Below are 24,987 nucleotides of genomic sequence, written 5' to 3'. Positions count from 1 at the left end.
TTCCACGGGCTGCAGCCGCAGATTCGCAGCCCCCCGCTGACATCCTCCCCGCAGCAACAAGCTCCATCACTAGCCTTACTAGCGGGTTAATGAGGCTCTGCTGGGCAAAGTCACTGCTGCGTAGCACATATTTCTGGATATTATACAGCTTGATATGGAGTATAGTTTTATGTGTAGCAGGGAGAAAAGTCAAACTTTAAAATATGCAGAACGCAGCGTCGTCCAAAGTCTGAATCTTTACTGTCTACAGCCGTTTTCTTTCTTCTTAGATATAGATCAGTAGATGCATTAGGGTGACTTGCAGGAACTAGTCATAATGTATTATTTTTAGAAAATTCAGATGTTAATGGGATAGAAAGATACTGCATTTTACTTTAGGACGAAATAGGTGTATAAATCCCCAAAATAAAGTTAACCAAGTTTTTTAAATTATTTGCTTTTGCACAATAAGGGTAAAAATGTGTGTCTGCATTGCCATCCACTGTAGTAATTAAATAAAATGACATTTGGAAGTAGACTAAAAATTCCACAGAAACGATTTCTATGATTCTGCCCATTCCCTTAGCTCATTCCCTTTAACCTCACTCAGTAATAGTGTCTTCTCTCTGCCCGCATAACAGCTTTTAAATACACTGTGCATTATAATCACCCATTACATGAGTACTCCTCTCTTTAGGCTCTGCCACTGCTTTACATCAATATTCTTGCTGGATTAATGTATTAATAGGATCAGAGCCTTTACAGACTGGAAGGCACTAAGGGGGCCAGTGAAGTATTTTGTCCATGTTGCATAAATTTCCTCCAGCATTTGTCACTTTATGTTATTTACAGTAAGTGCAACATTTCCTTAGCTTTAACCCTGTGCAGTAAATCACCATCTATCATAGACTTTTTAAGGGAATATTAGAGGCATAACAACAGAGGTGTGATGGGGGGGAAAAGAACCACACATACCGACAAGATTGCCTGCCCTCATAAAAACTTTAAAACTTTAATTTAAATTAATTTTAAAGCATTAATTTGGATTTTATTATATAGTAACCATCATTTTACCCCTGTCTGACAATAATATTATCCACCATAAGTTTCTCTCACTGCTTGAGGTTTATGGAAGCTATTTTAATTTTTAGATAAATACCAAAATGCTTTACATGACAACTAGAAAAAAAAAAACATTAATAGAATTGTTTCAGAGACATTTCATGGTACATAATAAATAAGAGATAATAATTTTTAAAGACTGACATTCATAAAATTACAGTGTTGTGCAAAAGTCCCACATTTCTCTATATTTTGCTTCAAAGGAGCCAGAATCCAGGATTCTTCAAAGTTTTTTTGGACATTTTTTCTGCTGTTTAATTTATTTTCAGTCCAGTCTTTGCACTTCACCATTTTTTAGAATATCTTGGTTTGTTAGATCACTTAATGTTGATCTATGAATCAGTCAAGTATTAAAAAGTCACCTAAACTGAGGTATGAACCAGTGTTCTGGTTGTGGTAGATCTCTAGCCACTTTCTTATGAGCAGCCTCTCACAAAAACATATTTTGTCCTAATTTCTTTAATTGAATCTGTGAAAAATGCAAACAAACAACGTATAGATGGATGACACAGATTGACAGGCACAAAATTGTATTTTTGCACCAAAAAGGAGTTTAGGAGGGAGGTATATCTAACTGGCAATAGCTGCCAATGCACTAAAAGCATACATGGATCACTGTCAGGAGCACTGTCAGTCATGGACTGGCCTCCCCAGAGCCTGGACATCCCACTGTTAAGTAGTGGAGTAGCAATAAGCAAAACATGTTTAAACTGAATGAGTTTAAGTAATACTTTTGTGTTTTTGAAAATGACTGAAGTTACCTAAAAATAGTCAATACTATTTTTAGTACAAGTCTGGAGGGATCTGCACTTGTAAGCTACATTTAGCTCTCTGAGAGGTTAAACAGTCTGTATTTAGTTTGTAGTTGTCTCTCAAACAGATTAATGCCCTGTTAACCCCTCCTGTTACCATAGTTATCTACTACTAATGAGCTTACACAACCTCCTGTTCTCTGTCTGTTCAGTGTGGATGGCAAATTAAAGATTTAAACAAGGGCTACTGAGGACAAGCTGAGAATTTAGCAAGTCAACGTAACAGAATTTCAGATGTGAAATTTTTAAAATAGAAGTTTCCAGACACTTTCAAATCCTCTTGTAAACACCTTAAATAATATGTATGTGTAATAAAAAATGTTAATTACTATTATGCAATTTACCACTGAAGGCTATTGTTATGCAGAGTATCAAGAGAGAGAGATTCAAGAGTCATCCTCTGGGACCATGAATATCTGTACAAAAAAGGCCCAAAGAGTGAATAGAATGACGTGACAGCAGGAATGTTTTTTGCCCCAGTTAGATCCTTTAGAGGGGCACAAAAAACCCCAGATTAAGCTGCCGTAATCAGCTGGACTTTTTCAACCATACATACGGAAGTGAAGGCCTGTCCTTGTGTAAACTGCTTTTACATTATGCGAGCTTGACCACATTAATCCTTAACCCTGGGTTTCTCTTCAGATGTTCCATCACCTCTGACTTATCTGAATCAGTCGTGGGGATGGAGAAATAGCAAATTTCTTGTCTGAAGTAATTCTCAACCCCCATCATTTTGCAAATAAATATAGCTTTACAGCTGGGTGCCCTCAATTTCTCCCACCCATCTCTGTATCTACAGTACTTCCAATACAAAACCAGAAATGAAGCAGTGATGCGTAATCATATTTTGTGATTCATGATCTCTACTAAAACGTGGTCATTACTGCAAAGGCGCCTGCTATTTTGATGCATAGATATCCTTATCGACTTGCCCAGAAATTTAAATGAGATTTGAATTTTTCATGTACCGCCAAATGGCCAGAGCTGTTAATGTCTTGATTTCAATGTGTGAGCTTTAAGAAGACTCAAGCACTGTGACAAGGAAGCTGTAGCAGAGTGTAATATTCAGCAGATCCTTGCAAATAATTCATTTTTGTAAAACAGGATTAATTGGAATTCCTTTTTTTGGCGAACAGCTTTTGTAATTGTAATTATCAGGGACTTTCAGTATTTAGTTTCATTATGTGAAGGACCATCATCACTTTTTTGCTTTTGTTGGTTCATCATATTTGTTTTGCCCTGTTACACTCGACACATTTTGCTTGTTATGTGTGTTTGTGCATCTTTGCTCACCCTGTTAAATACTCTCAATTTTATAGTCAAATTCGCTGGCAACAGTGGCACAGAGGATGACTCAGCAGCAAGCAAAAGAATTCCTAATACTTCATCACATACTCATCGTTGTTGTATCGCGTTCTCCTGCAATTCAGTGGCACAAACACGGCACATTGCTACAGTGCTTTTTTTGCTGGAAGGTGTTTCATTCATCAGGTGGCAATGTAATTAAAGTGTTGTCTGAGATTCTTTTGGTGCAAAGGCTGGAGGCTACTTAACCAGGCTGCATTCTTTATCATAGCATTTCATAAATCACTGAGCGTTTTTCTAGTCAGTGTGAGTTGCTATAAATATTTTCTCCTTAAACCTCTAGTAACGGTAAAATAATTTGTCAATAATTAACCAAAGCTACAACGAGTTGTCAGGTAATTAAATGTGACTGAGCGATCCAAAGATAGTTTATGCCAAAGGGGGGTTTATTGTTATAAACATCTCTCGGAGATAATTAAAGATGATTCAATGCTTTCTTGTTTACTTCCCATGCCTACATTTATTGCTAGTGCTTGAAACAGTCTGTCGTTTATGTTCTAAGGTCAGGTTTGGGTCTGCCGTATGTCTAACCTTAAACAAATGTTGTAGGTAGCCTATCCATCAAATTGTGGGCACCCTTGACATGAATTAGTTTGTACGATATGGCATCTAACCGTGTCTGAAGGAGAAAGTGTTATAGCAGCTCTGAACAGCCACATTTCAAGGTACCCTGAAAGGCTGGAAAGCACTTTTGACCTGTTTCCTCAATCGTATTCATATTGTTGGACTTTTTTACGTATAAAACCGAGAGTAGTTACAGGAGACTAATTTGCCAAATGACTGTGTGAGAAAAGGCTGCACATCTTGCCCTTCACTGCCTAAAGTGGATGTTGATTCTGAGATTTTATTGCATTATTGAAAAGGTGTAGGGGGTTGAATGTTCAGACACCTTAACCATGGTTTGATTGCTATCAGTACAATATTTCCAGCAGTTTCCATGTACAGCTATCATGGAATGCTATAATAATAGTAATGATAGCTGTAATTCTTACCCAAATTGTCCACAATTGTCAAAATTGTTCTACTGAGTGTGTTTTAAATGGAAATTTGACCCTTATCAAGGGTCCACACATTTTCTGATTTTCACAAGCTTCTCACCAAGAATCACAGATTTATTTGCCTTCTCGGCAACACACTTGATTCTTGGGTGCAGTGACTGCTGCACAGTTTAAATTGACCAGCTCCTTGAAATCATCGTTTCTGATGGAATCTTTGTGTTCCCGGTGCAGTATGACACCGCACATACAGACTACACGGTGCATACGATCCCTGGGGTGCAAATCTGTGAACCAGAAGCAGTCACTAGTGAAGTTGTCATTGTAGTTTCTGCTCAGGTTAACCTGCCATCTCTGGATGTGGCTTGATATCTCCTGGGGGCAGCATACCCTCACAGACAGATAGAAAAATTGTTACAAAGAATGGTGTGAAGAAAGGCTGCCAGGAAAGGAAAGAAACTGAAAGGAAAGAAAAAACAGATGCATGAACGCACCTTTGAAGAGGACATCAGCAGGTTCGTGGCACTCAGGCAAACCTCTTTTCTGTCCTCATGGAGGACGCATCTCACCAGATGAAAGAAAGAGCCCCTTTGAGGTGGCGCCCCGGCATTATCCCTACATCCTGCATCAAGTAATTGAAAGACCTTAGAGTATGGTAAGGGGCTCAGGGGAGCAGGTAAGGGGGGTGAGTCATCCTAGCAATCTTCCAGTTGGACTTGGAAAAGGATAAATAAACAAAACCTAAGAAAATAACTAATATGCTTCACTAGTTGTTAAGCAAGCACAAAAATTTTAGTATGCTTGTATAGAATATATTTCCAGCACACAATGCACCATGCACCATGCAGGTTTAAAATAGACTATCCAGCACTGAGGACTTACTACTTTGTAGGTAATTACAGACAAAGCTTTTTATTTTATACGAGGATACCACACTATATATGCACAAGTCTGTGTAGAACGATGGGTATGAGTCTTATAAAGTTGTGACAGTATTATACTTATTGCTGGCTTGGCTGACATTTCTGCCCACAAGGGCTTGGCAGAGAGCACTGCGGTGTTTAGATACTGTAGAGTGTTTTGTTAGAGAAAGCAAGGAAAATAAACAAAGGGAATAATATTCCATGTTTTAAATTGCTCCATTTTTAGGGGGCTGAATGTGGGGCGGTCCTGAATGTGCTCGATGGATCAAAGTAATCTCTGTCAAATCAGTGTCAGCACACTCTCTGCATGCTATTTAATCCTTCTTGGCATGGCATCTAATATGTTGCACTGAACATGCATTATCTACATTTCAGCTGTCATAAAGCTGTCACATTTTTAGTGAATGAGTTAAATGTTGAGCGACTGCATTTGTAAATTAGATGCTTAAAAAAAGGTAATGCTGTGTCACTGTTTTCACATTTCAAAAGAAAATGTCCCCTTGCAAGTATTTTTCTTTTTTTAAACCAGCAAATTCTACACAGGAATTCACCGCACTTGCGCTTTCGTCTTCTCCTAAAGGCTTTTTTCCTTTTCCTCATGTCTGTCCCCACTCATTTTTCTTCCTCACTCCCTCCAGTTTTCCAGTAGATGAAACAGAACATGGTTTCTCATTATCAGCCAGACTCCTCCCTCTCTTTGACTGGTGCTCTTTTCCCCTCCCTCCCTCATGTGCGGAGGGCTCGGCAGTGAGCGTTAATCCCGGATTGCGCTGCCCTGCCGTCTGCATCCCGTTGTTGCTGGGAGAGCATGGCACGGCTCCAGGACCCCTGCGCTGACACGACAGAGAAGTGAATGAGTAACAGAGAAAGAAAGGGAGAGAGGAAAGAGGTGCAGTTGGACTGCTTCATGACTACCACAGCTGCTTGAGTGTTATTTAGTTTCAGTCACACACTCTCTATCACATAACTAGAGGGAAAAGAGAGAAACGGAAGGGATGGCAGCCGGTTTGTCGCAGCTGTGGGAACTACTGTAAGAGAGGAAACCTCGGTCACATCCCGGGTTCCAACACATCGCAGCCCTTCTCTTCTTTGCGTTGCACCTTCCTCACTGTTCACATTTGACAGGGATTAAACTTTTTTTTGATCTGTTGCTGGCAAATCTGTAACTCCGTCAGACATGGAGTCTCCCACCAAAGAGATTGAGGAGTTTGAAAGCACGGCCCTGAAGTACCTCCAGCCAGAACAGATAGAGAAGATTTGGCTCCGGCTCCGGGGATTGTGAGTATATCCACTTTTATTCTTTTCAACAAGTGTGTGAAGCAGCACTGTGCATGCTTCAGCGTGTTTGAATGAGGCATTTGATGTTTAGAAGTGAGTTGATCTGCAATCGTGTGAATTATTCACACATTTTGACAAAAAAAGAGGCGCAGTTTCTGTCGCCTTTATTATGGTTGTTATTATAAAAGTGTGACCATCACACTCATTTCTTAGTTTCAGTTGTGTTGTGGGTATGTCAGTTTATGGGAGACAGAACCCAGAGTGAAAATGTAAAATAGAAAGAAAAACAGAGGGAGTGTGTGTATGTAATTACTCAGGCCAAACATAACCATACATTTCCAAATGGTTTGTTTGCCTAACTGAACAGGAAGGAAGAAGAACATCGGAGCTCGAGTGTTGCTCACTCTTGTGCAAGAAAATCTTTACTCTCCTTAACTTTTCATTATGTTTTCACTGTCTCATCAGATGTGCAATAAACACCTGCTGCCCATGCAGACTTGTGCTGCATGTCTGTACATTTAAACTTCAGTGGCTAAAAGAGTGTATTTTTCAGATACTGAGGTGTGTCATGGGGTTCATTCTTTTTTTCTTTTAACATTTCACAAACCTTCCAAACGTCTCATCTCTTATTTCTGCTGGTTTCATTAAAGATTCTTACTTACTTTGTCACATTCACCACCAATCAACACCTCTAAGACCTTTCTCCCTGAGAGGAAAGCACTTTATATGTAAGCTGAAGTGTGAAATGTTCTTTTATCCATTTTCAGTTCACATCATTCCTACTCAGCAGGGGGAGGAGACAGCACTGTTGCTAGGAGGGTTGGGCTATGAAGGATATCTTTAATGCTGCTGCTCAAGGTCTCAATGAAATACATTTCCCTCCTGCACATAAAGGCAGCAGTTAGAATTCCTGTAACTCTAATACCAAATATTTTTGTTACTTTTTATTTGCCAGTATTTAATTATATAGCTCCGTGATTATGCATTGTTTATCTCTCCTGTGTTAAAAGCTTGATGTTCCACCACCATCCTCTGCCACATTTAGTTTCCTTGGATGACTTCATTGTCTCTTCAATTTGCTCACCATCATAACCATCTGTCTTTTTGGATAATTGATGGATAGTGAGTCAGATGAATGTAACGGGAGCTCAAGCCTTTTTTCTCCCCTTCCTTCTTTTTCTTTTTCTTTTTTTAAAGGGCTACACAGCAGTTGGCTGGGTGCTCTGAGGGCTCCTGTAGTGTGTCAGAGATCACATTAGCCTTTAATCTCACAAAAAGCCTCTGTCTAAAAAGAGTGAGCCCCCAACTGACAGGCAGCACCCACAGATGTTGACACAGGCTCACAACATAAACTTGCAGAGTATATTTTCTGTGCTTAATAGGGATTAGATAACATGTTGCAGCATTGAGGTGTTTGTGACTGCGAAAGGATGACTGTGCATGTGTTCGAGTGGGTGATATAGATTGTGGACATGTTTGAGTCCACTTGGGGATATTTACTATAGGTGCTGCTAGCTTACCGTAGATTTGTTTGTCAGCTGTGTGATTTGTATGTGAGTTTGCTGGTTGACACAGCACAGTTTCTGGCACAGTGTACTCCACAGAGTGTACCAAACATGTGTGGATTGACAGAGCATATGTTTTGGACAGTTATCTCTATGCTCAGTCTTCAATGATGAGGAGTACACCGTGGTCACCAGCCTGTAACAGATGGCCCTTGTTTTTATATGTAATATATCAGTGAGTGGATTCCAGTGTATTTGTGTTAATAAATTAGCTTACTTAGGCAGACCTGATCTGTCTCCCACTGATTAATAGAAATGAATTATTTAATTAGTGGGTAAACAGTTCATAAAAAAGTGCTTGCTTGAGGAGAGGGCAGTGTTTTTGTTTTTGCTAGTATCTGTCACTACTGGTAGCACACACAGTACCTGGAGCTCATTCAAAATACACAAGTAGTCAGTAGTCTTACTTCTCCAGGATATCACATCCATATGTGCTGTCATGTTGGTGTTGTCCTGAAAGTTTACTTTGTCTCTCAGCGGAGTCTTAAAAGTGTTGAGGAGGCACCAGGAGATGGGCTATTAAAAAAAGTGTATCTGCTAGTTTGTGCAAAGAGGTTAAGGAGTTCTCCTGAAAGAGCCCTTCAAAATGACCTGAAGGCACTAGCTCTTGTGTTTCTGAAAAGATGGTGAGAAACCGACTCCTTCAGTCGGACCTCTGATCACAGCCCATCAGAAATGTGCACATGAGTAGCCCACTTGAGAAAGGGCAGTGCTCCTCCTGTTATACAAAGTCACCAATACCAGCCCTGGTGCTGGGTTGATGCACTTCTAAGCCCTGTCCAGCTCTCCTTCAGTAAATCACAATTAGTGCTTTTTTCAATGACTTGCAAGAAGGTTTGCTAGACCTGTACAATTTGAATGGGATGCAGGTATTATCTCGTGCTACTAGTAGTGACAAGGACACCCACCCAAAACAAAAACAAGAAAAAAAGCAGAGCAATAATCTTTGATCATTACCTGAAAAACCATCCCTAGTTTTTGGGTTGTCTTGTTGATGCCTTTCCAGACACTTGGGTTTGCACCAAAGCAAGTGAAATTGATCCACAATGGTTTAAGCTTGGTTATTAGAAATACTGATATCTGTGAAGTTGAAGTGACTCTGTGTTAAACTGTGATGATCAAGTGTTCCTTGAATTATTTTGAGCAGTGTATTTTGCTTGTTATAGTTAAAAATACTTAACAGATTGTAAAATGATTAGTGAGACGATTAGTACTTAAATGATTAGAGCAAATATTTGTCATCCCATGTGTTGGATTCAGTTGTGGGATTGCCTAGTGCTGTTATCTTCAGTCAAAGTAATTGAGAAGAGCTAATATTACTGTAATGTTATAACTTTATTGTAAGCCTGATCATCCGGTATTTACTGTGCTTCCTTGGGAGGTTTATCGACTACAGGGTTTGAGAAAGATGTGATGCCACTGGCAGGCGACCAAATAAAACAAGTCTTTATATTAATTAAAATTGCAGAGCTCTGGTTTTATGTATGTTAATGTAAGTAAATAAATAGAAAATTTATTTTATGTGCAAACTGAAATGAAATTTCGCTTCAAAACTTTTTGGTAACCACAAATTATTAAATCTGTCCAAAAACATTGCAATATTTACCAGAACTTCCTCAGCTCTAGCTCTGCGCCCGCTATAAAACATGACATTCATTCTTATCCATTTCTTATGATGATATAAGATAGGCTAATACGTCGACTAACTAAATGAATAACAATATATAATCATAGACAAAAGACAAAAATTATGTGCATAAGATATATATGGTATATGGTAATATCATGACAAATAGTTGTGTGGACTTATACTGTATTAACTAAAAAAGCTGCAAATAAACTATAAAGTATAAAATACTTTATAACTAATGATATAGTAACAGAAAAACAGAAGATATTTCTTTTTTTTAAAAAAAAGTATATTTTCATATGAGGACAAGGCTTTATTTTAAAGAACAGCACAATAAAGTCACCATTGCTTAAGAAAACACAAATGATACAAATTAAGTATATGGATAAAACAAAGCAAAATGTTATGCCTCCATATGAGGGCAGAGAGTCTCAGGAGGTTAAAATATCAGCACCTCGCCATATAACTCTATTGGCAAGATGTACAGGCCAGACAATGAGGTAAAAGTGTCATGAATTCTAATTTGAGCATTCCGATTGAATCTCTATCTTATTTAGGACCACATTCAGTGTAAATATCTATCCCTCCATGCACTTTCTTCTGCTTATACGGGGGCAGGAGCCTAAGCAGAAAATCCAAACTCCCTATCCCTGACCACCTCCTCCAGCTTGTCCGAGGGAAAACCAAGCAGTCCCAGGGTGGCCGAGAGATATAATCTCTCCAGCGACTCCTGGGTCTTCCCGGTGGGACATTCCCAAAACACCAACCCCAAGAGGCATCCTTGTCAGATGCCTGAAACACCTCAACTGGCTCCTTTTGATGCGGCAGCTCTACTCTGAGCCTTTTCCAAATGGCTGAACTTCTCACCCTATCTCTAAGGGAGAGGCCAGCCACCCTTCGAAGAAAGCTCTTTTACCTATTTCTGTATCCTCAATCCTGTTCTTTTGGTCACTGCCTGAAGCTTGTGACCATAGGTGTGGTTAGGGATGTAGATTGACCGGTAAATTGAATGCTTCACTTTTACGCTCGGCTCTCTCTTCACCACGACGGACCAGTACAGCATCCGCATCACCGCAGCTGCAGCACCAATCCGTCAATTGATCTCCCACTCCCCTCTCCACCCACTCGTAACCCTTAGAAGTCCTCTACTTGGGTTAGTAACACCGGTACTGCAAACTGCTCCAGTGCGAGCTGGCAGACACCACCCGATGAAGCAAACAGAACCACATAATCTGCCACCACATCAAAGCAGAGATGAGATTCTGAGACTGCCCGAGTTGAAGCCTTCCACCACTCGGCTACACCTAGAAATTCTGTCCATAAACTTTATGAACAGAATAGGTGACAAAGGGCAGCCCTGGGGGAGTCTGACACCCACCAGGAATGAGTCTCACTTATTGCCAGCTAAGCAGACCAAGCTCTTCCAATGGTTATATAAGGATCAAATGGCTCGTAGCAATGGGACAGACACCCCATACTCCTGCGCTTCCCACAGAACATTTCTAGGGACACGGTCAAATGCCTTCTCCAAGTCCACAAAACACATGTAGACTCGCAAACTCCCATGCACCCTCAAGTACCCCCCAAGAGGATAAAGAACTGGTTCAGAGTTCCACGATTGGGACGAAAACTGCATTGTTCCTCCTGTACCTCATGTTCGACTAACAGATGGACTCTCCTTTCCTGCACCCTGGCGTAGACTTTCCTGGGTAGGCTGACGAGTGTGTTCCCCCTATAGTAGGAGCACACGCTCTGGTCCCCCTTCTTAAAGATGGGAACCACCAACCCACATCCACCCCGAGGCCCTGCCAACAAGGAGTTTAACTGCCTTAGTGACTTCACCCCCAGTGATGGACGAGTCGTCCCCCTTGCCCCCCATGGAAATATCATGTTTAGTTTATTTTAAGGTTACATTTACTATAATGTTTAACCTTTATAATTGTGATAATTCCTAGAATTCTCTGACCCATCCTCACTTCTTGTCCACATCTAATTAGAATTAATTAGAAGACCCACGCACCAAAAGAGGGTAAAAGGGCAAAACCTGTGACCTAAGATTAGAAAAAAGAAATAATGCATTATTAGTTCTGCTTTTGCCTCCTGACTTTCCCCGTAGTTACTTAATGTAGTATTGATCTGTCTTTTAAGTCTCATTAATATATTTCCCCTAAAACTATTTATTTAGTCTTTCTTTGTATTGTTTACCCTGTTAAACTGTGGAACTTCATTTTGTTTTCATTTCAATGGCTTCATCAACCCTAAATGATTTATTCATTCTTCCTTTCCCACTAATTTCAAGGGAGCTCTCAACATTTCTTTACGGGGATTAACTTCCTTAGCTTGCAGTTTTGCACTAAGCTCTAAAAGATTGATACTGAAAGCAACGGAGGAGCAAATCAAGCTAAGTGCTGTGAATTGTGCCTGACTAGAATTTAAATAGATGTCTGTAGTCAAACAGTTGTGAGTTTATGCCTCCCCCCAGTTTGCTGTCATGAGTGCTGTAAGTGTGTGTGAGTGAGTGTGTATATGACCTCAGCTTTTAGAGCCATGCTGTTATCACTTCATGGAGGTGTGGGTGTGTTTTAGGGCCAAACGTAAGTGATAGTACAATAGGTGTGTTAATGTAGCTGTGTAGGTTTCCCAATGTTTGTACGTGTTTGTAGAAGTAAGGTTGGTGGGATCGAGTGGAGTTTGAATGCCGTGTATGTGTGTGTGTGTGTCTTTTTGCATATTGGTATGACACTCTTAAATCCCTTTTCTGCATAAGTGATTGTAAGCATTTGCATTCTTACTTCTCTTTACTGTAACAGTAGATTCAAAAAGTAGACTCTAAAGCTCTTCACTTATTTACAGGTAACTGTTATAATGTACCCATTTGATCCAGTATCAGTGAAAAAGTTTCTTATTTTAATGAGTCACTATTTTATTCTAATCGTACTGCTTTTTATGTTGGTAGTCAAGTGTTAGGAATTAGACCCACTGAACATGTGCTAAATTGCCCATTTCATCTCAATAAATGCCATGAGCAGGCTTGCATTTGTGAGATTTGATCATTTACACTATTGATATGCCTCAATTCTAGTAAGCCATGAAGTTGATGATGCAATTTGCCATTAAGTTTATATACAGATCAGTGATAAATTAAAAGGAAAAAAACTAAATTAAATGAATTGTTTTAGCAAGCTGTTGGGCCACCATATGCACATTAAAGACTTTTTAATACACCTTAGTATCGATTCCCTGCCTCTGGAACGCCACTGGAGAGAGCAACACATTCCTTATTTGGCATTTTGATGATTGCAGTGGAGAGCAATGTCGCTCGAAAGTCTCAGTCAAGATCTGGTAAATGCAAAGGCCATAGCACATGATTGTACCCTCAAAATGGGGACATTGCCATCCTGGAAGAAAACACTCCCGTCAGGACTGAAATATGTCTTCCTAGGATAAAGCTGATCACTTTAAAACAACTTTGTGTTGATTTGCCATGACCTTTTCCTCTAAGGAGAAATGTGGAGCCTTACCATTTGAGCAAAATGCTCAGTAAAGCATAACGGAGCCACGTCATGTCTTCAATATAGGGTTCCTGAACCCTGGAGATTTTTCCTTTTAATTTGATAACTGATCTGTATTATTTTGGATTCTCAGTTTTACTTCATATTCATTAAAAAAATTGTTTAAAAAAATCAGATTGTGCTTGGTTCATATGACAGGGCTGCATCTTTTATTAAATTTTCAGCACAAGAAAGATAGCAATCATTTGTATATTCTTTATAGTGTAATGTTCAGCTGGTTTTTGCATGACCCTGATGTCTTTTCATCCTGTCTTCCCGAAGCCTCATTCTCCTCGTGTTTGTTCTTTCTCTGGCAGGCGCAAGTACAAGAAGACATCCCAGAGGTAAGACTTGCTGCTGGGACTGGACCTCCTCCTTTTGCCCTGTGCCTACCCATCTCTCCTTCATATTTTACCCCCTCCACTTTCTGCCTGTCTTCTTTTCATTTCCTGCCATCTGCATCACCGGACCTTAGGAAATAACTTTTTATTAATATTATTATTATTAATTATTCATTGTTGCTTTCAGTGCAAAAACACTTTTGCAGTATTGTTATGAATGTCTAATTTAAATAAAGGTTGTTATTATTATTATTATTATTATGATTAGTATCTTATTATTATTGTTATTATTATCCCCCTGTTCACCTTAAATCCCGAGAGCCACATATAGTACCTAAACAAGTAAAGCACACCTTGCCACACTTGCGGGCATTCACAGATACTCTTGCTTTCACTCTCTCTTTCCCTCTTGGGTTGTTTCAAGTGTCGGCTGAGTAGAATGGATAGAAATCAGGGTGACACAGTTTACCATAGAACACGCACACAACTTGAAAGCCTGACAGATAACTCAATGTTATCTTCATTTTTATTAAACTTTCATTTGTTTTCTTCTGTTGGAGATGCTCAGGGGAAATCAGGCTCTGCATTAAGTGAGACTTGAATGCATTTATTTACAAGAGTGAAAGCGGGGATTAATTAATGTCGCTAGATAAATGGGTAATGTAGGTTTAAGTGTCATTTATTACAGATGTTACTGCATTGAACATTAAATAGGTGTCATGCGTTTTTTTCAGTTATGTATCTGGTTATTTTTTCTTGGTGCAACAGACATGTTTTATTGCTTGGTGACCCAAAAGGTTTAAAACTAAAAGGCTTTATACATACCTTCAAAAATGTGCTTTGTAATCCAAAGTGCCACATAGTCAAACGGTAAGGTTCTTTTGTGGTGAATGAAATTTGTACCTGATGTATTGTTTGAGACAATCTTCCTACATTCTTTATAAAAGAGTAATGTCTTTTCTCAAAATAAACAATATACCTTGTTGAGTGAAAAAATAATTTTATTGAAGTTTTACACAAGAAATTATTTTTTTCAGCATCTACAGTATATGTGTCAAAAATCAGCATTATCACTAAGATTTGTGCTCTCTTAAAATTTGTGCTCTAATATTAATTCACACTCACCGGCCTCTCTTCCTCTTAGTTATAACTCGCTAGCACCAGGTTGGACTTCATTTGGCTTCAGAACCACCTTAATACTTCATGGCACAGACTGTGCATTCCTGTCAGCTTGAAGCACTCCGACCATTCCCCTCTCAACTTTGGCACCAACAAGTCATTTTCTCCCAGAGAACTGCCACTCACTGGATTTCTCTTTTTCAGACCATCTATGGACCCTAGAGATGGTTGTATAGCAATATCCCAGTAGATCAGCAGTTATACTCAGATCAGCCTGTCTTGCATCAGCAATCGTGTCATGTTATGTCACTAAAATCGCCTTTCTTCCTCATTCTAGTAAACTACAGCAGGTTGTCTAGACCATGTCTATATGATTAAATGCATTGAGTTGGCAATTAGATATTAGTGCTTACAAGCAGTTGATGGCAGGTAAGTGTACATGTTATGTATATGACCTACATAACACAACAACATCATTGTCAAATATTTTCAGCTTGCTTATTTAAGTTTAAACCTTATAAAAGTCACAGATGTGGCAATTTCTCAACTGCAAATTATTGTGTCCAAAACCAACAATGTGTTAAGCCATGTCCACATAAAAAGCAAGCTGCTTTTCACCAGCTTCTTTAAAACTGACATTTGGTTACTAGAGGAATGTTCTAGGCTCTGGTTGCATCATATGTCAGCCAGTGTTATCTTTCGCTCCATTCGGTACTTGCTTTTATCACTTGCTTCACTTGCTTGTTTTTTGTTTTGACTGTCATCACTACGGTGGCATTTCATAGAGTCTCCGGTGGCTAAATAGCTGCTAGTCTCTTCCTGTGTGTATGCCGGTATAGACAAAAGTAGACAAAAGTATCTAACTTTCCTGCTTTTCAGGCTCAGCCCATTCGTTTTTTTTATTGAAAAATAGAAAAAACAAAGTTAAAAAAAACAAACATTAAGACAATTTCAGTCATACCTCTAAAGTGTATTCTTTCATGGAATACAGTGCTTCTTTTTCCACCTACTTTTACACCATTTGCACAAATCATGATCAGTAGTAAACAAGAAAATTGTAAACACTCCACAAAATGAATTTCAAAACATTTTTTTTTGCTGCAGCCTGTTTCATGGCACTTTCCTGGGAACTGATGGATTGCTGCACAGTCAGAGAAATACTGCTCATGTTATTGGCACAGTGTGTGGTCGTTTAGAGTGGTATAGCCTTAGCTGTTGGAAACTCCTTCTCTCTCCCTGCCGCAGTCTCTCTATCGTTCTCGCTCTCTTCGCTGGGTGGGTGAGTTCCTGTGTGGAGGAGCCGGGTGATTGACAGCTCCATATGTGTCTGTGTAATTACGGCCGGGCTAATTGGCAGAGAGGAACACTGGGAAATTGTTATTACTGACACACCAGGACAACCCCTTACACACACAGATGGAAGCAGAGACTGCCCTCCTCACAGAGGGAGGCTTGGAGTGATGAGGGAGAGGAGTGTTTGTGTGAATGTGCACATAGAAAGGAGGTTAAGAGGGATGAAAGTAAAGCTGTAAAAAGAATAGAAGATAGTCTGTGTATGCCTATGATTGTGTGTTTTATCTGGGGTTGGTGCTGGAAATAGGGAAACAGTTTGCCTACTTCTGTATAGGTTATCATTTTTGATCACATGATCTCTATTGTGTTCTGCTCTTCTCTTTCAACAGTTGGCAGGTTGGTAAGCCCCGCCTCCCACTTAGTTACTGTTGCTGTGGTTGTCAAGCTTTCCATTCATAGCACAGCACATCTGCAATTTACAAAGATGGCAATGGCAGGTTTCATTTTGCAATTTTTGGAGCAATAATCCAAATTTAAATCCAAAGTTGTTTAAGACTAAAACAAGCTAACTGTTGCTGTTTTATTAATAATAAAGAAGGCTTTTATTAAGAGTACATATAAAAGCTAGAATAACAAAAACAGCTTTTTCGTGTTATGTGTTTTGCACTTAGCCTCAGCAGTTAGCTGGCCTAACAATGATGATTACAATAAATACAGTTAATAGACTACAACATTTTTTGTTGTTATTGTCATTGTATGCTTAGTTTATAAAGACAGAGGTAAGATTTATGCTTCATTGCAAACCTTACAACACTCTTAATCCATTATCTGGTCAGAAACCTTATTTGATTTCATTCAGCTTGGCTTCCTCCGGCTCACTGTGATGTTGTCAAACCACATGGATTTCTCTCAGCCAATCAGTGAAGATCAGATTATGTCACAGACATCATGGCATCTAACCCCCTAAGCCCCAACCTCAACCCTAACCCTGTTAACTTGTAATGCTTAGAAATGTATTAGACTACGTGGCATAAAAACAGAAGAAATCTGTCTTTTAGAAACTTGTATACAATTACGTATAAGGCAAATAACACTGATTTCATGTTTTTATTGCCATGTTTGGGCTGGCACGCTGGATGTTTTTGAGAAATTAAAATCAAAATGAAATCAAAAAATGAATCAAAAATTTATAATAAGCATTACTTTAAAAAAGAAAAAACTTTTTGTAAAACAGCAAGTTTAAAAATGTATGGATAACAGAAATAATTATATTTAAACATTAGGCATGTAATTTTCATTAAAGAAGTGATGGCATAAACCTTACATTGGGTGGTAGCCTTATAAATTTATTAAGCACTGTATACATGGTAAATTGACTGCCCTCAGTTTGCAGCCTGAAACTGAAAAATGAAACTGAAAAAAGAAGTACTGAATATTTCAGTGAGTGCCAGATACACACTAAGACCTTACAATCCTGTTACTGACCATTCACTAAATCCGCCAGTGGATGAGGTTTAGTGAATGGTTTGTTTGAAATCTGTTACTTCTTTGACTAATCCCTCTGAATGTGTCAGAAAGCAGATTGATTGGAGACACTAGGAAGAAAAGAGCACTTTCTCTTATGTTTACCAAAAAGGCATTGATCATCTGAACGCTACCACTTACAGTGATTATTCATCAACCGCCAAAACCTACAAGTAGAGGACTTGAGTGTCTCTTTGTATTTCATGACAAGCGCCTGAATGCTACTCTGAATTAAACATGCTTTTACTTAAGCCTGTAAATATGCTACAGTGGTCACTGCTTGTAGTTTAGCTTTTAAGTGTTTTGCCATCTGATCCAGACAGGCCTCCAGCCTTAAATGGTCTTTGTAAGTAACTGTGTGTGTATGTGTGTGTGTGCGCGCGTGTGTGTGTGTGTGTTTATACAAGGGTTTTTTTTTGTTTTTTCTCATTTAGCCTTCTCGTGGTTAGTGTTTTGGTCCAGATCACGGCCTTTAAAACTGTCCAAGGCCTTACATCATGTTCTCTGTGGCAAAACTGTCTTGCACTTTTTCAGCACAAGCCAGTCGTTTCCTCTCTGGCATAAATATCAGACACCCTGTCTATGTATATTTTATAAATGCCAGTTTGTGTAGGACAGATTTTCAGGGATATATATATATATATATATATATATATATATATATATATATATATATATATATATATATATATATAACACATCTTGTTTGTATTGTCTTTATTTTGTGTTTTAATTACCTATAATCCAAATTTCATTTTCTTCTCATTCTGTAGTTGTGATTCACCAACTAAAAAAAGTATCAAATCAAATCTAAGCTCCACTTGATTGCATTCGCAGATCTGCATCAAATTTCTAACAAAACCATTTAATTTTCCCTTTCTTGTTGTTACTTAGAAAAAATCCTTCTAATACTATCTGATCGCTCATTGATAGCTGAAATTTAAATGCCAAGTAATAACCACATTTCTTACTACCGAACCTCAGCAGCAGTTCAGGGCATCTCTGTCTACATAAACTCAAAGTTTTTGAACAGACAATACAGATTACAGGCAACAATATGACTGACAGAAAATAAAAAATAAAAATGAATAATATTAAGGAAAAAACTGGGACAAAACTGTCTTTAGGAAAATTCAGGAGAATTTTGGAGGCCTTATACAGTTTTAAACTATGATTGTATTTTTTTAAATCAGTATACACTTGACCATGTTGAAGATTCACTGCACTAAGATTTGTTATCAGTCTTCATTCTGTATATCTACTTGTACAGCAATATTAATTCACCTGCCTGACTTTTCTTTTAATATGGTCTCATCAGAACATGGATACTGGACCTCCTGGGGTATTTGCTGTTGGCGCTGGGATGCTGGCATTAGATCATTTGGGTCCTAAAGGGTTGCAGGGTGGGACTCGGTAGATTTCTGGAACATTGTCCCGATGCTGATTTGGACTGGGATCAGAGAAGCTCAAGAGCCAAGTCAATATTGGGCTCTTTGTCCTGTTTTGAAGCATAACTCAACAGTTTTTGGCACATTTTCCTCCTGGGAGAGGCAGCTGATCATGAAAAGTGCCTTTGCCGCTGGGACATGGTGTATTTTCTGCAATGTTTAGGGGGGTCATACGTGTCTAATATCTACATGACAACAGGACACAAGGTTTCCCATGGCATTGTGACACTGCGTTGTAACAAGTGATCAATGTTATTTGCTTCACCTTTCAGGGGTTTTAATTGGTGACACTGATTCATGTCATTATGTAGTAAATCATAGAAATAAAAATACAAATAAAATGAATGGTGAATTAAAAAAAGACAGCTCATTGACAGAAGAAAAAAGGCAAGGAGCAATAGAGAGGTGGACAGATATAGTCAGGCTGAGAGTCACAGGGGAAAATTGAACTCTTTGCTGAATGTCAGTAATCATGGAGCAAATCCTAGGATTGGCATTTCAAGAACAGCCCATTATAAGCCATTACCCGAGCCTCTCTGTCTCTCTTATCTGTGGTCTAAGGCCATTTGTCAGTCACCGCAGCTATTGGCCTGTCTATTGAAGATGATTCATTTGGAGCAACATTGGTGTATTGTTATATTGTTATTGGTTTGTTATGAGTGGATTCGTCGGCCACTGGAACAAATATAATCATGTCTTTTAAAACAACCGGATTGTCTTTTGAGCAGTAAGGAGCTGGGGCAATTAGAACGGCAATAAAGATGATGATGTGCTGAGATAATAGATGAAAAACAGAGATGATGCCATTAATCACCTAAAAATTAGAAACACAAATGTCACTTCAGGCTCACTTGTGATAACAGCCTCATTTTAAACATTAATTATTATTATGAATTACACATTTTGAGAATGATTGCTTAGAATACGTGAGCAATTTTTTACATTATCCCGAAAGTAGCAGAAGTAGTGTAAAACATATGTTTTTTTAAGGACAATTTTGTAGCTCAGTTTTTTTTCTTGTGTGCTTTCCAGCTCAGATGTATTGATATTTATGCTTGCTTTTCCTTTTGGTCTTCCTTTCTTGTTTTTCTTCCTTTCCCTATCTTTCCCTATCTAGAGGGGTAATTACCTGTCTCAAATGAATTTGAAAGCTTAGCCTAATTGCAATCTTCTTATCCAGTCTTCTTCTTCCTCCCTTTCCTTTCCAATCAGGTGATCTTTCCTTTTCATGCGTTACTGTTTCCTGATTCACTCCAATTTATTTTACTTGAGTACATTAATATTCATAAATGCATACAACATGTAGCATTTTCAGCACCATGAACAACATCAGTAAAAGAGAATTAAAGCCACGTTTTTATGTTGTGTTGGTACTCCTCATGCAGCAAAGACAGTTTTGACTCTTTGCGGCATGAACACTGGAAGTCCTTTAGTGTTTACCACTGAGAAGTTGGGCTCTTTGGTTGAGGCTTGTTCTGGGGATACTGCTATCTGCAGAGATTACAGGCGAGATCAATGCTTTGGCTTTTTTTTTGTCCTTTTCTGTGAGGCAGCTGTGATTGGAGTTGCAGTGATTTTGTTCTCTGTGGGAATGCTGTTGCTACTGTGGAGTGCCATTGTGCCAAAGCTCAGGTGGGGAACGTGTGGGGACAATGCAATATTCAGATGGATGCAGTGTCAAAGTGACATCCACATGAATGCCAGGACCCCGGGTTTCACACTTTTACCTGTCATTGGTTTTAATGTCCAGCCTGATTGGTTTATGGATATTAGGTGTGGTAGATTTTATTATGGGATGGTATAGAGTTTCCATTTAGACTGAATAATACCCTTCAGTATATGCAAACAGAGCAAATCACTTTCACACTAATTGTTGTCTGTGCAATCCAGTCATCATAACAGAGAAATCGAATGTGTTACTGTAAGTGCTTCATTTTCATTTTACAGCGATATGCTTCTACCCTGATTATTTTCTTCCTCTTTGCCTACCTCAGAGAGCCATCATTAAGCTAAGTATATTGATACAGTGAAGATTAATTACAAAGCCTAAATGAAAGGCTTTCATCCTAAGTTGAATCTATAGGAGAGATGAGCACATAAACGTCACATGCTTTAATGGTGCCAATTCACCAGGCTTCCCCTTCCTACTGCCTGCAGCAGATAATATTCCAGATTTATGGTGCAGATTGTCTCCTTAACCTGGTTGTTTATAGCCATCCTTCATCTAACCATTCCACCCCTGTGCCGGTCCCTACTGCCTGTTTGTCCAATTGGCATGACTTCAGGACAGAGACAGTTAGATGAGCAGCAATGTGTAACTAGTGTCCGTGAGTTTATATTGAGATAAAATATTCAGTCACACTGATTGAGAACGCTTAAAAATACACTACATGCTTTGCCTGGCATCTGTCTGAATACGTTTGTGTGTGCTGCATATATTTTTCTTTCCATTCAGCTATCATCTCATTCATCTTCAGATTACTCAGTCAGCTCTAGTGGGAGTCACAGATCTAACATATGGCCTATTTAAATACTTTATCTGGCCCACAGGTTCTGTCATTACCAATGTGAAAGACAACATATTCAAAATTGCCTTAAGCAGCAATGGTGACGATTTAAGAGATTTTAAAAAACAAAAAAACAAAAAAGCAATAACTGGGAATGGCACTATAGGTAATGGGGGAGTTTGAGTAATTGGTAATGATAATAACTGGTTGTGTAGCAAATCTGTGTCTCAAATGATCAAACCCAGTGATTTAATATTAATTCGTTTTTTCTCCTCTGCTTCTGTCCCCTCACCCTCAATCAGCTGCAGCAGATGGATGCTTATTTTGTTTTCCTGTTAAAAGGGAGTTTTTCCTTCCCTCTGTTGCCAAGTGCTTGCTCATAGGAGGTCATCTGATTGTTGGATTCTCTCCATTATTCTCAGGTCTTTGTCTTACAGTATAAAGTGCCTTGAAGTGACTGCTGTTGTGATTTGGTGCGATATGAGTAAAACTTGAACTGAAAGTGTGGAGTGAAGTATGGAGATCTGAATAAAACATTTTCTGGTGAAATCAGGGAATAATTTACTTCCCAATTATCATAGTTTGTATTTTGTTGTACCATTCTCTATAAGCATTTAGCATCTGGTAGTGAGACCCTGCCTCACCCTGTGCCTCATGGGAAGCCCAGCAGATAAATTAAAAAAATTTAGTTAAAAGCAATGAGTGAGCTGTGTCAAAACAAATATGGCATTAGCCACTGTTGGATGGTAGCCAAGGAGTTAATGGCTTGATTAGTAATGTGGTGCTTTGCAGCTTGTTGGTGCTTTGTTGTTATGTAAACAGGAAACATTGAAGGATTTCATTGCAAAATGAAACGTGTTGCTTTTTAATTGATGAAAATCTCTTGGCTGCTAGAAGCTAGAAAGCACAACAGTCACGCACCCAGGAGTCTGTTTTCTGTCACGGTTTTTCAAACTTTCTTTTGGACAGGCTGGACTAAACATCCTTTCCAGAAAATAAACTTTCAGTACAGTAGTTCACTGTTGTACAGTTAAACTCATGGGGACTGAGACTGAATGTCTCAAGTTCATGGTTTGTTTAAGTGAATATGTCAATCACTGACATGTTGTATACTTTTCCAATCTAGTTTAATTTAAGCAAAAAAAAGAAAAAAAAAAGAAAAAGCGAAAAGGCCAAACATTTGGCGTCTGTAGCTTCTCACATGTTAAAAAGCACTTGTTATTGGTGCTAAATGTAAAACAGTAAATTACATACTTCTGGGCTTCGGAATATTAATTGGACCAAATAAAAGACTTGGATTCTCAGTTTTACTTTTACAACAGAAACGACTCTGTTCTTCTCTTGAACGACTAAGGAAAGAAAGCATTGAAAGAGATAAGCACTTATCTCTTGCAATACTAAAGGTTATCTAAACCAGCCATAGGCTGAATATAAACAGATATGGAATGCTTCTACATTTCAGGTCTACCTTGGCTGAGATTTAAATCTCAAGGTTAAATTGCTGTTCCGAGAACTCAAGGCTTTCAAATGGCTTGCATTCAATTAGGCTACCACTCCCAAACTATTACATCTTTAATTTACCTCTATACAGGAATCCTAAGCAGTAGATGTGATCATTTAATAAATGTTGTTATTATAACAGGCTATAAGTGTGCATAGTTGTAAACAGATGTTAAGACAAACTTTTATGTGAACAATAACCACGTGTAGAAGGTGAGGACGAGTCTACTGCTAGTAGCTACTTCATCAGCAAAGGCTCTCATCAAACTGGCTGTGTCTAACTAGCACTTCCTTCCTCAGTGCAACAATCTGAGCTAAATAAGTGGCCCTCAGGGCAGCAGCAAAGACACGAGGCTGGAGAGGAGTCTCCAGTGAGCTCAACAATCCTCTCATCACTACACTGCTGCTTGCTCCTGCTGGATATAATGAAGCGTAATTGAGTCATAAATGGCATGCTAATTTTGGTAACCATGGTGTTTGATGAAGACACTCAGTGTTTTGAGATGGCTTAAAGAGATAGTTTGATTTAGTGGAACCGCTTATGTTTTTCTTTTTTGTGTTATGTATTTTTTGTTGGTAAGTAAACATTTCTTAAGGTAATAATTGAAAGACTGTTTTGCATTGCATTAGAGCACCTGATGATAAGGTGATAAAGGGGTCCTAAATGCTGTTCATTTGTGCTGCCATTGATCAGTTGTAATTAAAAACACACAAAGAATTGCATTAATGAATTCTACATGTAGAATGTAGAATGAGCTAAATTAATTTAAAAAATAAAAAAAAAAACCCACTGAACAGATCTGTGTTTACATATTAAAGGAAAAGTTCACCCCAAAATCACATCTCCCTCTAGCTTGTAGTGATATTGGGGTACAGGGTCTGGATTCTCCCCAGTAGACCTTATATTTTCTCTTAAATGTTTAGTGCCTGACCTGAATTTAATTTTAGGCTACATTTTCCTTTGGGAATGAGTAAGGCACCTATATCTATAACTTTTATAACCATGATCAAAATCTTAAAAACGGTACCAACTGTCATCACAAAGAAGACTCCAGGTTTCAGCTATAAACAACATTTTCAGGATGTCTGTGAGCTTCTAGAAAAATGAGGCCAGAACCTCACCTGGAATAGTACATAAACTCATCCACAGGAAAAAACATACCAAAAGAAAAGGTGTGAATGTCCAATTACCACCACTGAGTGGAGGAAGAGGGGGCAGGTACACCACTGAGTTAATTAGCAACATCAAATGAAAAAGTTTTCCTTTTTGTCTTAAATTAAACAATCAAAACATTTGGTACAAATGATAGAACTATGATTCCAAAAGATCCTTATGTCCATTCTACACAGTATTGGATACATTTCATGACAAACCTTTTGTCATATTAAAAACCAGTGTGAGATTACTAGTGTGAGATAGTAATCAGTGTGTGATAACTGTGTGCATTTTTCTGCTGATGGATGTAGCCTTTAGGGAAGGTGAAGTAATGGACTTAGTCAGCAACAATCCTCAGACTGTGGCATTCAAGGAATAATTGATTAATTGATTGTCTGATTAAAGGCCCAAAGCACAGTTTGCCAGGAAAACAGTCTCCGCACACACTCCAATCAGTCTGTAGATGACAAGTTCTGAGGTGACCATCTGCATTCTTGGTAGAAATTTTCCATTTATTAGGCAAAGTTACATTTTCCAGTCTTTACCTGTCCTGCCTTAGTAAGCGAGTGCCCACTGCAGCTTCAAATTTCTTTTCTTGGCTGACAGGAATGGAACATAATAGGGTTTTCTGCTGTTGTAACCCATCTGGATCAAGATTCTGAATCGTGAGATGCTTCTTTGTTCACTACAGTTATAAAGAGCAGGTAACAGGTTGCTTGTGCTTTTTCGACACCTTTACCCAGTTGTTTTCTTTTTCACACCTTTCTGAACAAAATCTGGAGGCTGTTATGGTAAAAAATACTTTGAGACCACCAGTTTCAAAACAGCTTATCGCCTTCAGATATTGTCAAACATCATAAAAGTCAGTGACTCCTACAC

The 24,987-nt window shown here is 38.7% G+C and overlaps 1 protein-coding gene across 4 annotated transcripts in view; it reads left to right on the top strand.

Moving 5' to 3' along the window:
- The window catches only part of pde1cb (phosphodiesterase 1C, calmodulin-dependent b), a 91,496-nt gene that overhangs the window by 21,196 nt on the left and 45,313 nt on the right, over window positions 1–24,987 (top strand). The window contains exons 1-2 of one of the 4 annotated variants that reach the window (XM_084911619.1): window positions 5,419–6,474; window positions 13,538–13,564. The exons of 2 other annotated variants lie outside the window; for them this stretch is intronic. In XM_084911619.1, the coding sequence (XP_084767745.1) occupies window positions 6,374–6,474; window positions 13,538–13,564 (128 nt within the window). In that variant the 5' untranslated portion in view covers window positions 5,419–6,373. Of the gene's footprint in view, window positions 1–5,418; window positions 6,475–13,537; window positions 13,565–24,987 lie in introns of those variants that run through there. One more of the 4 variants, XM_084911621.1, reaches the window with a different exon arrangement.

This window comes from Perissodus microlepis, chromosome 18 (genome assembly GCF_051167445.1).
Source record: "Perissodus microlepis isolate ML-2025 ecotype Zambia chromosome 18, ASM5116744v1, whole genome shotgun sequence".
Lineage (NCBI taxonomy): Eukaryota > Metazoa > Chordata > Actinopteri > Cichliformes > Cichlidae > Perissodus > Perissodus microlepis.
This window is presented reverse-complemented; position numbering and strand designations above follow the sequence as displayed.